The 14,580-nt window shown below is 38.8% G+C and overlaps 1 protein-coding gene across 2 annotated transcripts; it reads right to left on the reverse strand.

Moving 5' to 3' along the window:
- Positions 1-864: 864 nt before the first annotated feature.
- Positions 865-12,676, reverse strand: sstr2a (somatostatin receptor 2a). 2 transcript variants are annotated; one of them, XM_089015472.1, is made up of 5 exons: positions 12,365-12,676; positions 10,308-10,660; positions 10,172-10,229; positions 7,703-8,028; positions 865-5,958 (listed from the first exon to the last, which is right to left on the reverse strand). In XM_089015472.1, the coding sequence occupies exons 2-5, from the start codon at positions 10,560-10,562 to the stop codon at positions 5,527-5,529; spliced, it is 1,071 nt and encodes a 356-aa protein (XP_088871598.1). In that variant the 5' UTR covers positions 10,563-10,660; positions 12,365-12,676; the 3' UTR covers positions 865-5,526. The 2 variants fall into 2 exon arrangements, with proteins under 2 accessions (XP_088871598.1, XP_088871597.1); XM_089015471.1 differs by having other exon boundaries at positions 10,172-10,660.
- Between the last annotated feature and the right edge of the window lie 1,904 nt (positions 12,677-14,580).

Raw genomic sequence — 14,580 nt, forward strand, 5'->3', positions numbered from 1 at the left:
GGATATATCGATAGTCCCGGTTATATCGATATTTTTTCGGACTCCCTTGAATATCGATATAACGAGACTTTACTGTATATTAGTTTTGCCCCTTTTTAAAGGCATGGAATACAGGGTGATTTTGCCTTTTTAAAGGACAACCAACACCATGTTTTTGTTTCCTAACTGACATCAGAAAAACAGTTTTAAGGAAAACATAAATGTTTGCAATCGATGAAAGTAGTCCTCCCGTATCAATTCGAGCTATCATGACTGCAATGTAGCGTTCCAGAAAATGCACAAAATGGCACCCAAGCTCCGTTGGAAATGGGCTGGTTTGTCTGCTGGGAATTTGTGTCAACTATTATCAAATAGTAGTCTTGGTACAACACACAACAATTCACCATCGCGTTATGTGTTTTCCTTCTAATTTTGTCATCAACAGGGATCAACAACAATGTTTTCAGACTAAACAAAGTACCCAAAATGCATTGTGTGTCGCTTTCTAGGTCAGGGGCGTTCCTTTAGTGACGTCACGTCAGGCATCGTCATCAACTCGAAAACAAGACTTCCTTAATATTCAGTGCGAGTCGTAAAACGTAAAATATAGCTATATTATATTATAATATTTAGTTAGCACTACATAAGCATTCAATATACCGTGAGAAAATTTCTTCTTTCATCAGAAAAAAATAGTTAATTCCTAAATTATATCGGTCTGGAGTTATATGAGCTTGATGTAATATATGTAAAATACGCTCAGAAGAAGTCATTTGAAGTGATTTTACAAATTATGGACACAACTTGTCCGGAGGCGTCGGTTGTCCTTTCAGTCTAAAAAAAAAATGTAGAAAACAAACTTTTTCTGAAAAGTACCACAAGGACTTTTATCTTTAACATTTCTTTAGTGACGTCTCAAATATTTGCAATCCCTTTTCATTGAAAATGACAGCAAAGATGAAAATGTGCTTTTGATGGCAAAATAATGTATTTACAAGCATCAACACTGTTACAATTTTACATTTGACAAACGGTACAATTTGCACGCTCTTGTGTAGTAGTAGTAGTAGTTGTATTTAGTTGTGTGTGTGCTTGTATGTATGCAAAAATGACATCATCCCTTATGCTTCTAAATTTAACAAATCTCGATTTTCTTACTTCAGTGCCTATCTTTGCGGTAGATTTAATGTGACAATCACTGTTATCAATCACCAACTGCTTTTAACTGTCAAATCCAGGGCTACATACAGTAAGCATTGAGAGAACAACCCCTACCCGACTTGTTTTTTGTGTGTGCCAAACCCGCTTTTCCTGTGACGCCAAATGGAACGATTTATAAATATATTCATACAAAAGTTCAGAGTTTCATGCCTACTATTCACATATTTAACTCATTCACTGCCAGATATGTCCAAAAATGTATCCAATCCAATGCCATGGTTTTTGTCATTGTCACTCGAATTATAGGACCTACAGAATATTGAGTTTTAGGACTACATAAACATTCAATATACCGTGAGAAAATTTAGACTTTCTTCTTTCATCAGAAAAAAAATAGTTAATTCCTAAATTCTATAGGTCTGGAGTTATATGAGCTTGAAATGAGGGCAGCTGTCCAAAATATTATGCAATACATACAGTATATATTGGTTCATAGAGGGCTTGATGCGCTAACTATGCTAACGGGTAGCTAATATCCGAAACTTGAATTTGAAATATACTTTTTTTTTAGTTATGATGATCATTTTGCGATCATTTTGTCACTATGATGTAAAGAAAGTTTTGAAGAGCGCTTGTAAATAAAATCTATGATTATTATTATTATTAGCTATCTCTTAGCTAGCTAGCTTTCTATCCATTTGAGCATTTGAGTTACTTCCGGGTAGAGTAAAAACTTATCCTGTGATCGTAAAGTGACCTTGAGACTTTTGAAAGGCACTTATAAATGCAATCTATTATTATTATTATTATTATTATTATTATTATTATTATTATTATTATTATAACAACAGCTGACACTGGAACAAAGCACTAACATGGAAACAAGGCAAATGCTGACCCCTTGTGGAAAGGGAAAAAACATCACCAGAGGCCATGACCAGCGCTATATCGGCACCCAAGCATGAAAAAAAAAACAAAACCGGAACAAATTCGGGAATGGCGCTCTATGTCCCATTTTCACTTCCTGAATACATTCCTGAATGGCAGTGAATGAGTTAAGAATCCAGAGTTTCATGCCTTTTGCATTCCACTGATACAAAAAAATCAGTATCTTCCAGCATTTGCACCAAGGCACACACGCACTGACTATGAAAATGAAACTGTGCAAGCTTCTCCAAGACAAAATTACGCCATGTTTTTGCCCCCACACAATTACAGTGTACAATACAGACTTAATATTGAACAGTGCATCCTCTGTGCACATTATAGCCCTTCACAAATAGCTGTTTTACAAAAGAAAATAAACCCACTAAAAGGCAAGAAACCCTTTTTTTACATAATACATTGTTAGCCAGACGTTTAAACGGCAAACGCCCTTTTACACATATGCTCTTGAAATATGCAACAGTGAGTAATCGAGCTACATGTCAATCTGACCAAATGCATGTAATTTTTTTTTTGGACAACATGACCTCATTTCGAGATACATATATTTAAAAAATATTTATATATACACACACACAAAGCCCTGGGTCTTAACGTGCAACATACCGGTAGTATTGTGCTACATTTACATTAATTTTGGTTTAAATCCCCTTGGCAAAGTAAATTAAACATGACAATGGCCCATTATGTACATTATGACTGAACAGCCAATGTCATTTATACTACTACTACTCCTACTGCGAGTAGTAGTAGTAATAGTAGTATTAGTAGTAGTAGTAGCGTTTTTGTGTGTGTTCATCTTTTTCAATATGCTTCACTCAAATTACTTAATGGCAAAATGTATCATTATACATGACTATACATGCAAAGCAAATGAAGGGGGTGCATGTCCAACGTGGATTCTAAGTAATTAGAAATAACAATGGGTCACACACATACACACACATTAAAAAAAAGTATGACTACAATAATTAGTTTTTCTATCCAAAAAGGCATTCGACCGAAAAATAGATTCTCACTCCATAGTCTGTGGTGCACCCACCAGTTCTCGTTATATGGCTGAATGCTTTCGGGGCAAAGATGCTGCGAGTGGATTTACATCTGTGTGATGCATTGAATGAAGCTTGTCATCGTCACCTGCGTGCATTATTATGCAAACGTCACAAGCATGTGTTCCATTGTGTAAAATCACTTTCTATTCAAACCATGCTGACTGAGCCCAAATGGAACCTCCCGGTGTGCAAAGAATAGCAAAAAGCACCCAGTTCTGAACATACCTGTGGTATATCAATCTCATCCATAATTCAGATCTTTTGGATTCATAACTTTAAGACACCAACCATCTAAATATCGTGATACATTGGCTTACGAACCTAATTCGTTCCCAGACAGAGTGTGGAAGGCGAAAAGTGTGTATCCCAAAAAATAATTTCCCATAGGAAACCATTAAAATGAGAATAATCCGTTCCCATGTCCCCATAAAACATAATTTTCTATTTTCTAAGCCTTACAACTACACACAATATACCCTATTTTATGTATAATAAAGGTGCTATAGTATTATAATTAAAGAAATAAATTGTACTGTATAATAAAGTCGTTTTATTTACCTTTGTGGTAGTCGTTGATGGCTTGATGGAATGGACTGGCATTAAACACTTGATGAGGAACGTAACCTTCTTCTTTCACCATCTTGAGGAATGATCCCTTGTAGGTGATTTCTCATTGATAATTTTATCTAGTTCCTCATCAATTGTGTTCTGTTTACTGGGTTGATAGCTTTTTGCATCACGTGTACAGATGGCTTGTGCGGGTTGTTTGTGAAGCCTGATTCATGGGATGTTTTAATCTTGCAGTCTACAGTCTGCCTTTGAACTATCAAAGTTGAAACTCAGTCGGCTGCCTGTCTCTTTAATGTTTACACTACCCCCCCCCCCCCCCCCCTCACTGCTGCGTTCTTGACCAATCACGTGGCTTTAACCGAAGACTGAGTGCGGGGAATAGAGGACAAAAACAGTCGGCTGCCATTTTGTTGTTACAGCAGGCTTGTTTGCGAACGACACATCACTCATTGAGGGAGCTCCGTGTGTATCCCGAAAATAGTTCGTATGCCAAGGTAAAATTTGCATAAATTTAACGTTCGTAAACCGAAAAGTTTGTAAGCCAAGGGGTTTGTAAACCGAGGTATCTCTGTAGATGCAATCAGATGACAAAAATACGTCTTGTTTTCCCCAGTCCTTGTTGGACTTGTAGTAAATTACACCACACATTTTTTTTTTTAGTTTGGATGGACTCAGTAGCACTACTGAAGGCCTAGCGATGAAATCCATGACCCATCACTGATAAAAGTAGACGGTCGAGGGCCAATAAAACCGTTTCAATAAACCATACAGACATCAATTTTGTCATGGTTAAACTACTATGTTGTGTAATTCAGACACACATGTTCAATGAGATGTACCAAAGTGTCCATACGGTACTCGTATTCATTAGCATAACGTGACTTCAATTTGAATGCGTGAAGGCTAAACCCGTTGAGAGTTTTGAGAGGAACCTTTACATTGTCATGACTTAACATTTCAAAACTGATAGACAGATGCAGGTTTTCGTAAAATGTCAAGTATGCTGTCGAAAGGTTCCACGAATATGCCATCGCGGGAAAACATTTGACTGACCTTTTTTTTGAGTAGCCCATCCATGTTTGAACATGCGCCAGACTGGCAAAATTATTTACATGCTGTTTTGAATCCAGCGAGGTTGCCAATTGTCTTTCACCATCATAGCTTTTACGGATCAGTGGCCAGCAAACCTTCATCGTTAAGAAACAAAGCATAGTCTTATGAAGTCCTATTTGTTTTATCTTCTAAAGAGCGGGCCGGTGTAACATATCATTACTGTATACCATTATTCCTTTATTTATTTTCTCTGGGTTTGATCTTGGGTTTGTATCTTTTGCGGTTTGCTAGGCTGTCGTCCATTAAAATGTTTCCTCAGCATGCCTCGCCTTGAATGAAAACAGTGCCCTAATGTCATTCTGTTTCTAAACATCTCCCACCAAAGAAGCTCGTCTCTTCCTTACAGACCAGGAACAAGCGAAATAGTCCTTCTATCAGTAGATCCAGGCGTCACAATTTGGGCCAACTGGGCCTTGTTTCCCCCAAACCGGTGACGTAAGCATCAGTGGAACTTACATTTGTTGTCAGTCAAGAGGCTCGCTGTGTGTTATTCAGTGTTCAGGGTCAATGAGATCAGCTTGCCTCATCCAGTCGGACAGTTGTAAGCTTAGGTCAATGTACTTTCTCCGCCCTCTGTTGTGAAACTGTTTATCGGGGAGATTCGACGCACATCATGTGCCAGGGTCCAGAGGACGATTGGCTATTGCATCAGTCCTTCGTATCTCTGGATAGTTTAACAGTCGTGTGAGCATCTCTCGGGCTGCCCTTAAATGCTAGTCTGCAGCTCTCCATTGAGCAGCGCCGCGTTGTGAGCCTCCAAGTTGGCGTTGATGATCAGGGCGTTGTTGACCATTCTACTCCTGTCCACCCTGCTGTCACTACGATCCATTTCATCCAGGCCCGTCACCTTTTTAAGACAGAGAACCTTCTGGAAACTCTTTTTGAAGTTATCCGACAGGAAAGCGTAGAGAATGGGGTTAGCGCAGCTGTTAGCGTAGCCCAGTACCACCACAAAGTCGAAGGTGCTCTTCACGGCGGACGTAGGGTTGATGAAGCTGGTTACCGAGGTGACATTGAAGATGTAGAAGGGCAACCAGCAGAGAACGAAGACGGCGACCACGATAGAGACCATCCGAGTCACCTTGCGTTCGGAACGTTTGCGCTTGGTTGAACCCACTCGCATGCCTGACGATTTCACCTGGGAAAGGGCAGACTGTCAGTTTCTCAAACCTTTCAAGGCGTCGATGCTACACGAACCATGAACCACAATTTATTCAAGAATTCATCAATCACCTATCCCACTTGTCCTAATTACCGATCTGGAAACCATCCAAGCGAGCGTTAGACAAGACAAGACAAGGTGTCCACTGGACTGGTTGCCAACCAATCACAGTGCACACTGGATGTTATTGACAGTCCTGGACAATTTAGTCTTGTGTGATTTTTGGAAAGTGGGAGGAAATACACACAAGCACGGGCGTAACATGGAACTATGAGACAGTCAAGCTAGTCATTGTCGCACCGTTGTGACAGTATTCATACAGTTCTAAATCTGTAAATACAAAAATGAATTGCTAAATATGAATGTGTCTTAAACCTTTTAGGGACAGTGGACAGCTTAGCATGTTATCTGTTTACTGGGTGCATGAAAGAAGGGGGATTACAAAAATACATTTGCAATATGACTATGACAATATGTAGCCAAAGGCTAACTTTTTGAGGGCTGAAATTAAACAAAAATTAGCCCATAATCTAATATCATGCACATGGCGTCCCCACACCGATTCCTCGTGTTTACAATAAACAAATACATAATATATAAAATATAAAAAATAAAATGAAAAAATCCATTATTCATCATCTGACAAATTCAATTTGTCATCTGTCAATATACTTTACAGCTGGTTAGTTGGCTATCTATTAGCTATCTGTTAGATATCTAGCTAGCTAGCTGCCTATCTATTAGCTATCTATCTGACTAGCTGGCTATCTATTAGCTATCTGTTGGCAAGCTGGCTAGTTAGCTGGCTATATATTAGCTATCTATCCAGCTAGCTAACTATCTATTAGCTAGCTGGCTGGTTGGCTGGCTCTCTATTAGCTATCTGTTAGATATCTAGCTAGCTAGCTGCCAATCTATTAGCTATCTATCCAGCTAGCTATCTATCTATCGACTAGCTAGTGAGCTGGCTATTAATTATCTATTAGCTATCTGGTTGGTTAGCTACCTATTAGCTATCTATTTGCTGTCAGGCTGGCTATCTATTAGCTATCTATCCAGCTGGCTATCTACTAGCGAGCTGGCTGGTTGGCTGGCTGTCTATTAGCTATCTGTTAGATATCTAGCTATCTAGCTGCCAATATATTAGCTGGCTATCTATTTATTGGCTATCTAGCTGGTTAGCTGGCTGTCTATTAACTATCTATTAGCTATCTGGTTGGTTAGCTTGCTATCTATTAGTTATCTATTTATCCAGCTAGCTAGCTATCTATTAGCTATCTGGCTGGTTAGCTGGCTATCTGTTAGCTATCTGTTAGCAGGCTGGCTGGTTATCTAGTAGCTATCTATCCAGCTTGCTCACTATCTATCAGATATATATTAGCAAGCTAGCTAGCTTTCTATCTGTTTGAGTTATTCCGAGTTGAGTGAACGCTGGCGCATGTAGCTGCTGCTGCTCACCTACAGAAAAAAAAATATCCTCTGACTGTAAAGTGACCTTGAGAGTTTTGAAAGGCGCTTCTAAATTAAATGTGTTATTATTATAATAGTCTCGACAGGGAAAAACGTGTTCGATGAGACTGCCCGATTAATAACGGAAATCATGACAGAGTGCAGCAGCTAGCTCAATACTTTCGATTCCTGACACCAATTATGAGTTAACAAGCAAAGAAAACTAAATAAATAAATGAATTCAGTACTTGTTTAAGAAGCAAGTTATTACCTTGACTATAATGAGCAGGTAACACAGACATATGACGGCCAGTGGTAGGAAGAATCCGATGAAGAAGGTGTAAAATATGAAGGCGGTGTAATAGACATCCTGAGGTTCGGGCCAAACGATCCCACATACCGGCACCTTGTCCAGCCCGCTGAAGATCATAGTCGGTAGGATGACTAACAGTGACACTCCCCAAACTGTCAGGTTGGTTAATTTGGCTACCCGGGGCTTCCGCCATTTTGTCGACTTAATCGGGTGAACCACAGCCAGATATCGGTCGATGCTCATCACCATCAGACAAAATATGCTGGTGAACTGATTGAGAGAATCTGAGAAGGAGAAACAGATATAGACGGGAGTCACTTACGCGGTTAGTCAAACACGGAGAAAATGAATTGCAAATGAAGAATAGCCGAGTGATGACTCACTGAGTTGGAAGTGTGAATATTAGGCACTTAATTTCGAGCAATTGTTTAACTTTATGGAGAAAAGATGTTGCTAAGAACACTCCTTGGTGACAATGTGTACTTAATGTAGAAGGAAGGATTTGTGTCTTTTAATTCAATACTCGGCGTTGCGAAACTGATATCCAAAAGGACTATTTTGGGAAAGGGAACATTCCAGAAATCTAGAAATGTATTATTCTTTATTGTATACCTTATGATTCAAGCAAAAAAATAATAATATTGGTACCGTCAAGGCCTGCAAAGCCTTCTCTGCTGGCCTAAAAATACCCGAATCACGGACTGATGTTAATTATATTTTTTGTCCATAAATTCCTATTAAATAATTCAAAATTGTATTTCAACTTCTTTTGAGTACTTTTCTCCTGTTGCACTGCTTCTATTCGTGTGTTTTTGTATTGAAGCGTTTGACCAATCACATTTCAGCTATTATTCGTTACCAGGGTCAGAAATCTACCTGGACGCCTTCACAATCAGTTCTGCAGGGCCCGTCGCATCAAATGCGTCAATCAAATTGTTGATCTAACCAATCAGATTTCGAGTTGGCAACCCAAAAGGGGTACAAAGTCCTTTTTGAAGGCGCTGGTCAACGTCAGAGTTTTCACAAACTGTGATTCGCTAGTCACTTGCCAATCATAATTTGCGAAAACTGTTCTGATCACAAGCCGCTAGTGACAAGAACATACTGGCCAGAGCTAGCACACTGTATCTGTAGCCAGCTGCATAAGTAAATATATTGTGTTTAATTAATAGCAGTTTTGTCAACCCAAAATGGCTGAAGGAGGAGAAGAAATTGATTTGGTTATACTGTTCACGCCATTTTCAAGACGGACTTTTCAACAATAGATGGACATCATTCAGGTTGGACAGCTCCAGAGCTAGCAAAAATTTTATGAGGTTATCATAAATTCTCATGTTTATAGTAAAAATGCGAACAGTTTAGACAATTTTTCTGAAGACTCTGGTGGACTTGTAGTAAATCACACCACACTTTTTTCAGTCTAGATTCATTCAGACATAGCACTACTGAAGGCCTAGCGATGAAATCCACGGCCCGCCACTGGATAAACATATTTGTCCAATTTTATGTTAATCAAAATGATGAAAATTATTTTCTTTTTTAGTATGTGACAGCACTCTAAATTGTCCCTCAGTGGCTGTATCTGCGTTGTTCACCTATGTATGCCCTGTGATTGGAAAGCAAGCAGTGCAGGTTGCCCCCTGCCTACTGCCAGATGATGACGAGGATGGGCTCTCCCATGCCAACGAACCTTGTAAGGCAAAAGCCATTGGAAAACCTCTTTCTAGCGATATAGATATGTACACAAACATCCACGATGTGTATCAAAATATGTTTTTTGAGATACAGACGCTCCCCAACTTACAAACGAGATATGTTCCGAACGATCGTTCGTAAGATGAATTTGTTCGTAAGTTGCTTCATTGCTATATTTCGTATGGAATGTATGTTTAAGGCTTATATAATATGTTTAAGGTTTATGTAAATATCTTTAAGGCTTGTATAAGTAACCTGTATTGGTTTGGACTGAAAAATAAGCATCTAATAAAATATATGCTCTATAAAGGTATGTAAATGTCCAACTGGAGAGAATACTACATATGTTGAAAGGGAGAGAGAGCTCTCACAGTGCCTCACGTCGGTATTAACGGCGGAAAGAAGCACTACAAAATCTAACTTACAGCATCTCTGTCTGAATATTTATTGACATACATGCAACCGCAAAAATGTTCATATGTACCATTGTTCATAACTTGAACGTTCATAAGTAGGGGAGTGTGTGTATATTTCGAAGTGCCATCCATCACTAAGCCCTCTCCCATGTGTCCCCCTTCAAAATAATTTCCTGTTGCCATCTCCAACCGGCGGACTGCGCAGCTAGCTCCAAACAATTTCCTTTCATGTTTTGTCAAGCGTTTACCTCTTGCGGAGCCACAAAGTAGCTATTTGCTCAAGCAAAGTACGACTTCTCCGAAGCGTTCCACCTACCCACGGTCATGATCACTCTGCAGAACGCTTCGCCAAAGGGCCAGTGCACCAACGCCAGCTGCAAGGCGATAAACGGCAGGCTCATCATGCACAGCACGTCCGCCACGGCAAGGTTGAGGATGTAGATGTTGGTCACCGTTTTCATTTTAGCGTAGCGTAGGATGACGTAGATGACCAAGGCGTTGCCGCACAGCCCCACCGCGCACACCATAAAGTAAATAAAGGTGATGACCACTGAGCTGGTCTTGTCCTGATGGGGCTCCCTGGTTTCTCCAGTTAGGTTCAGGTCTAGGTCTGACTCGTTTCCTTGGAAGTAGCTGTCGTATAGGAGCGGCTCGGGTATCGTCATGTTTGGCGGAGGCGAGAGGAAAGACCATTGATCCAGCGCCATGATTGCAGTCAAAAAGTTTAGCGAAAAGATGGCCGAAGGGGGTTGGCGGTGTGCAAGAAACCACAAGTGTCACATTGCAGATGAAGGGAGGAATACATCTAGGAACAGATCACAAAAAAAGATAATTATCAAGACCAAAACTACTCTTTTATGCGATAATCTAATCCTCGGATCCTAGAATTTCCACCTGACTGTCAAACTAAAACCTTAAACCCAACAACAGGGGTCAAAACAACAAAGGCAGGGCTGCGTGTAGTAGCGTGCATACATGCAAACAGGAAGGTTTGAGAGACGAGGGTGTCGTGCCGCTTTTGCACAGGCAAATGTTTATTTAATCGATCTTGGGGACAAACAGCTCTGATACTGTGGGAGATCTGCCATCTTAGTTGAGGGAGAAGTCGTATACAGTTTTTATTTATTTATATGTGGATTTTCACCAAATCTCTTGAATGCCTGGTTTAATTCTTAAAAAACATATTTATTTATTTATTTATTTATTCATTTATTTATGTATTTTAAACTGGACATGCATGTATAATTCTGCCTTTTCACAAAATCCACTTGAATGCCTGGTTTAATTCTTAAATAAAGCCTGGTTTAATTCTTAAAAAAATATCTTTATTTATTTATGTATTTATTTATTTATTTTATTTAATTATTAGTGGATTTTCTCCAAATCCACTTGAATGCCTGGTTTAATTCTTAAAAAATATCTATTTATTTATTTATTTATTTATTTATTTATTTATTTATTTATGTATTTTAAACTGGACATGCATGTATAATTCTGGCTTTTCACAAAATCCACTTGAATGCCTGGTTTAATTCTTAAATAATGCCTGGTTTAATTCTTAAAAAAATATCCATTTATTTATCGATTTATTTATTTATTTATTCATTTATTTATTAGTGGATTTTCACCAAATCCACTTGAATGCCTGGTTTAATTCTTAAAAAATATCTGTATTTATTTATTTATATATACATTTTTTGTGCATCTATTAAATACCTACCAATATCACTTTTAGTTTAACCATTTATTCCATCATATGTATGCCTCACTGAATGCAAAATAATTTTATTTTGAAATCCACCACAAAGTAAGAAATTCCCTATTATCAATATATGGACGTTTCGCCTCATGACATGATTGACAGCTAATGTGCAACGAGACATACAGTATTTTATTGGAAAAAGAAAAATACCTGATATGCTTTTTTCATATAAATCAAGAAAAATAATGACATTTAAATGACAATTTGTGAAAAAAAGAGTAACGTGTGCGAATGTTCTAGTAGCTGAGCGGTAAGAATGATTGAATGAATTGAACATAATTTCACTCAAATCTCACCAGTCATACATTCAATTATGAATATTATTTTAAAACACAGTCTGCCCCTTAATGGCTCTGCATAGATGAAAATACGTCAGTGAAATCAATGTGGCAGTTTGGTTTTTTCAATGTTATTTGATATTTTTGGTACATGTAATCTTATGCTATGCCGTCACTGGGACATCAGACGAGAAGATCCATCTACATCTATATAATTAAAATAGCAGTCACACAATTCATAATTTATGATTTTTTTTTTTAATGTATATTTTAACCAGTGAAGCTTCATGTGTTGGATTTTATTCGAAATCAGCCACATATTGACTTCAAATCTATCACTTGACGTCAACTAATACAATGACTTTTGGGTTTTTGGAATACATTTTTTCTCTCAAACAGTTCTGTCTTTGAAAAATGCTTTGGGCATGATTCTATATTTGACTCTAATGTATTCAGCGGACAGACTTACTTTTAAAGAGAAAACGTCCTCCTTGTGTCAAGTCCCATCCCGTCAACCGCCAAGGTGTATTTATGGAGGGTGTCCATCCGTCCTCCCAATTTGCATCCATCCATCCATCCATCCACCTGCTCCTTTTCTGTTACGCACGGCTCTGGTGAGATTCTAGCAGACGCGGTGCACCCTCATCACGACTCGTGAGGGTCTTTTTTGTGTTGTTTTTTTTTGCGCTGCTGCAAATGTCTTAATGCTGAAATAAACCTCAGCGAGCAAAGTCTTGGATTCGTAGCGACGAGTGCGTGGCGGTGACAGGGCGCACGCAAGACTGCGACTGACGGGGGGGGGCAAGTGAGAGAAGGAGAGAATGGGATGGCGAGGGAGAGGGAGGGGTAGAGAAAGAGAGAGAGAGAGAGTGTGAGAGATCAATACCCTTAGGAAGAAAGAGATATGATCTGAACCCGGGGTCAAATTCTCATGAGAAAATCTTGTTTTTTTTTTAAACTGGTCATGCGTGTATAATTCTGGATTTTCACCAAATCCACTTTAATGCCTGGTTTAAGTTTTTTTTTTTTAAATATTTATTTATTTATATATTTATTTATTTATTTTAAACTGGACATTTTCATCAAATCCACCTTCATGCCTGGTTTAATTTCTCAAAATATTTATTTATTTGTTCATTTTTTCATTTTTTTTTTCATTTTTTCATTTATTTATTTTTTATTTTAAACTGGACATGCATGTATAATTCTGGCTTTTCAGCAAACCAACTTTAATGCCTTATTTATTTATTTATTTATTTATATTTAAAACTGGACATGCATGTATAATTCTGGATTTTCACCAAATCCACTTTAATACCTATTTTAAGTTGAATTCATACCCAAACTTGGAGCTCTATTTATTAAAAAAAAAAAATAATAATAATAATTGATAATTTTCAAAAGGGGCGGCCCGGTACTCAAATGGTTAGCATGCCGACTTCACAGTGCAGAGGTCATGAGTTCAAGACCTGATCCAGCCTCCCAGTATGGAGTTTGCATGTTCCCCCCCAAGCCCTTCGCGGGTTTTCTCCGCCGGGTCTTGCGGTTTCCTCCCACATTCCAAAAACATGAATGTCAGGCTGATTGAGCACTCTAAATTGTCCCTTTGCGTGAATGTGAGTGCAGATGGTTGTTTGTGTCTTGTGTGCACTGCGATTGGCTGCCAACCAGTTCAGGGTGTCCCCCACCTAGTGCCCGAAGCCGGCTGGGATAGGCTCCAACACTCCCTGCGACCCTAATAAGGATAAAGCAGTCTGGTAAACGGATGGATGGACGAGCACACACTCAATTGCGGTTAGGAGTGTGGTTTGATTGTTTTCTCAGGAGATTTAAGAGCTGGGGGAAAAATAGGTATATTCAGGACAAAATGCCTGTAAACCTCATAAACCAATTGGGGATATGTCCTTTATATATGTCATTGCATCCTGACCAGATTCCATCAACATTTAATCTTTTTTGTCATTTTTTAGCCAATAAATAGTTAAAGGACAACCGACCTCCCCGGATGAGTTGTGTCCATAATTTGTAAAATGGCTTCAAATGACTTCTACTGAGCGTATTTTACAAAGATTCCACCGCATATAGCTATATTTTACGTCTTAAGACTCGCACTGAATATTCCGGAAGTCTTGTTTTTGAGTTGGTGACGAGTCCGAACGTGACGTCACTGAAGGAATGCCCCTGACCAAAAAAAAAAGACACATTGTAGCAGTCCGTCCATCACGTCAATGCATTTTGCTGTACTTTATTTTGTCTGAAAACTTCGTGTAGCACCAAAATGAGGCAGAAGAGGGTGACAAAGCTCCGTGTAAGGAATTAATCAGCCTGTGGAAATGGGCTGATTAATTCCTTACACGGAGCTTGGTCGCCATTTTCTGCCTCTTTTTTGGTGCTACATTTCCCGCCCCCAGATACCTCAAAATGGCACGGAATAAATTCTTTCATCACTTGCAAACATGTATGTTTTCCTCTTCAGAACTATTTGAATCATATTCATAACTGGATGAGTAACAAGAAAGCATATTCTCCAATTCTGAATCCATTGTTTTGATTCTAGTGCAAGGCAAGACGTCTTGGGGTGACACCACGAACAAGGGGGCGGGACCTTCTGAAATTGGCCACTTCTGGGTTCATTTATTTGCAGATTTTGGACACATCAAGTCATCTTTATTGGTGTTTTGCATT

The sequence above is a fragment of the Hippocampus bargibanti genome, linkage group LG15 (genome assembly GCF_051943395.1).
Source record: "Hippocampus bargibanti isolate YZ-2025 linkage group LG15, ASM5194339v1, whole genome shotgun sequence".
In the NCBI taxonomy this organism is placed as follows: Eukaryota; Metazoa; Chordata; class Actinopteri; order Syngnathiformes; family Syngnathidae; genus Hippocampus; species Hippocampus bargibanti.

Excerpts from the sequence above, each read along its gene's own strand:
- sstr2a (XM_089015471.1), bottom strand. The coding sequence starts at position 10,562 with ATGGCGCTGGATCAATGGTCTTTCCTCTCGCCTCCGCCAAACATGACG. Across the intron at positions 8,029-10,171 it reads CAGAGTGATCATGACCGTGG|ATTCTCTCAATCAGTTCACC; the intron begins GTAGGTGGAACG and ends TCTCCTTCTCAG. Across the intron at positions 5,959-7,702 it reads ACCTGCTCATTATAGTCAAG|GTGAAATCGTCAGGCATGCG; the intron begins GTAATAACTTGC and ends GCCCTTTCCCAG.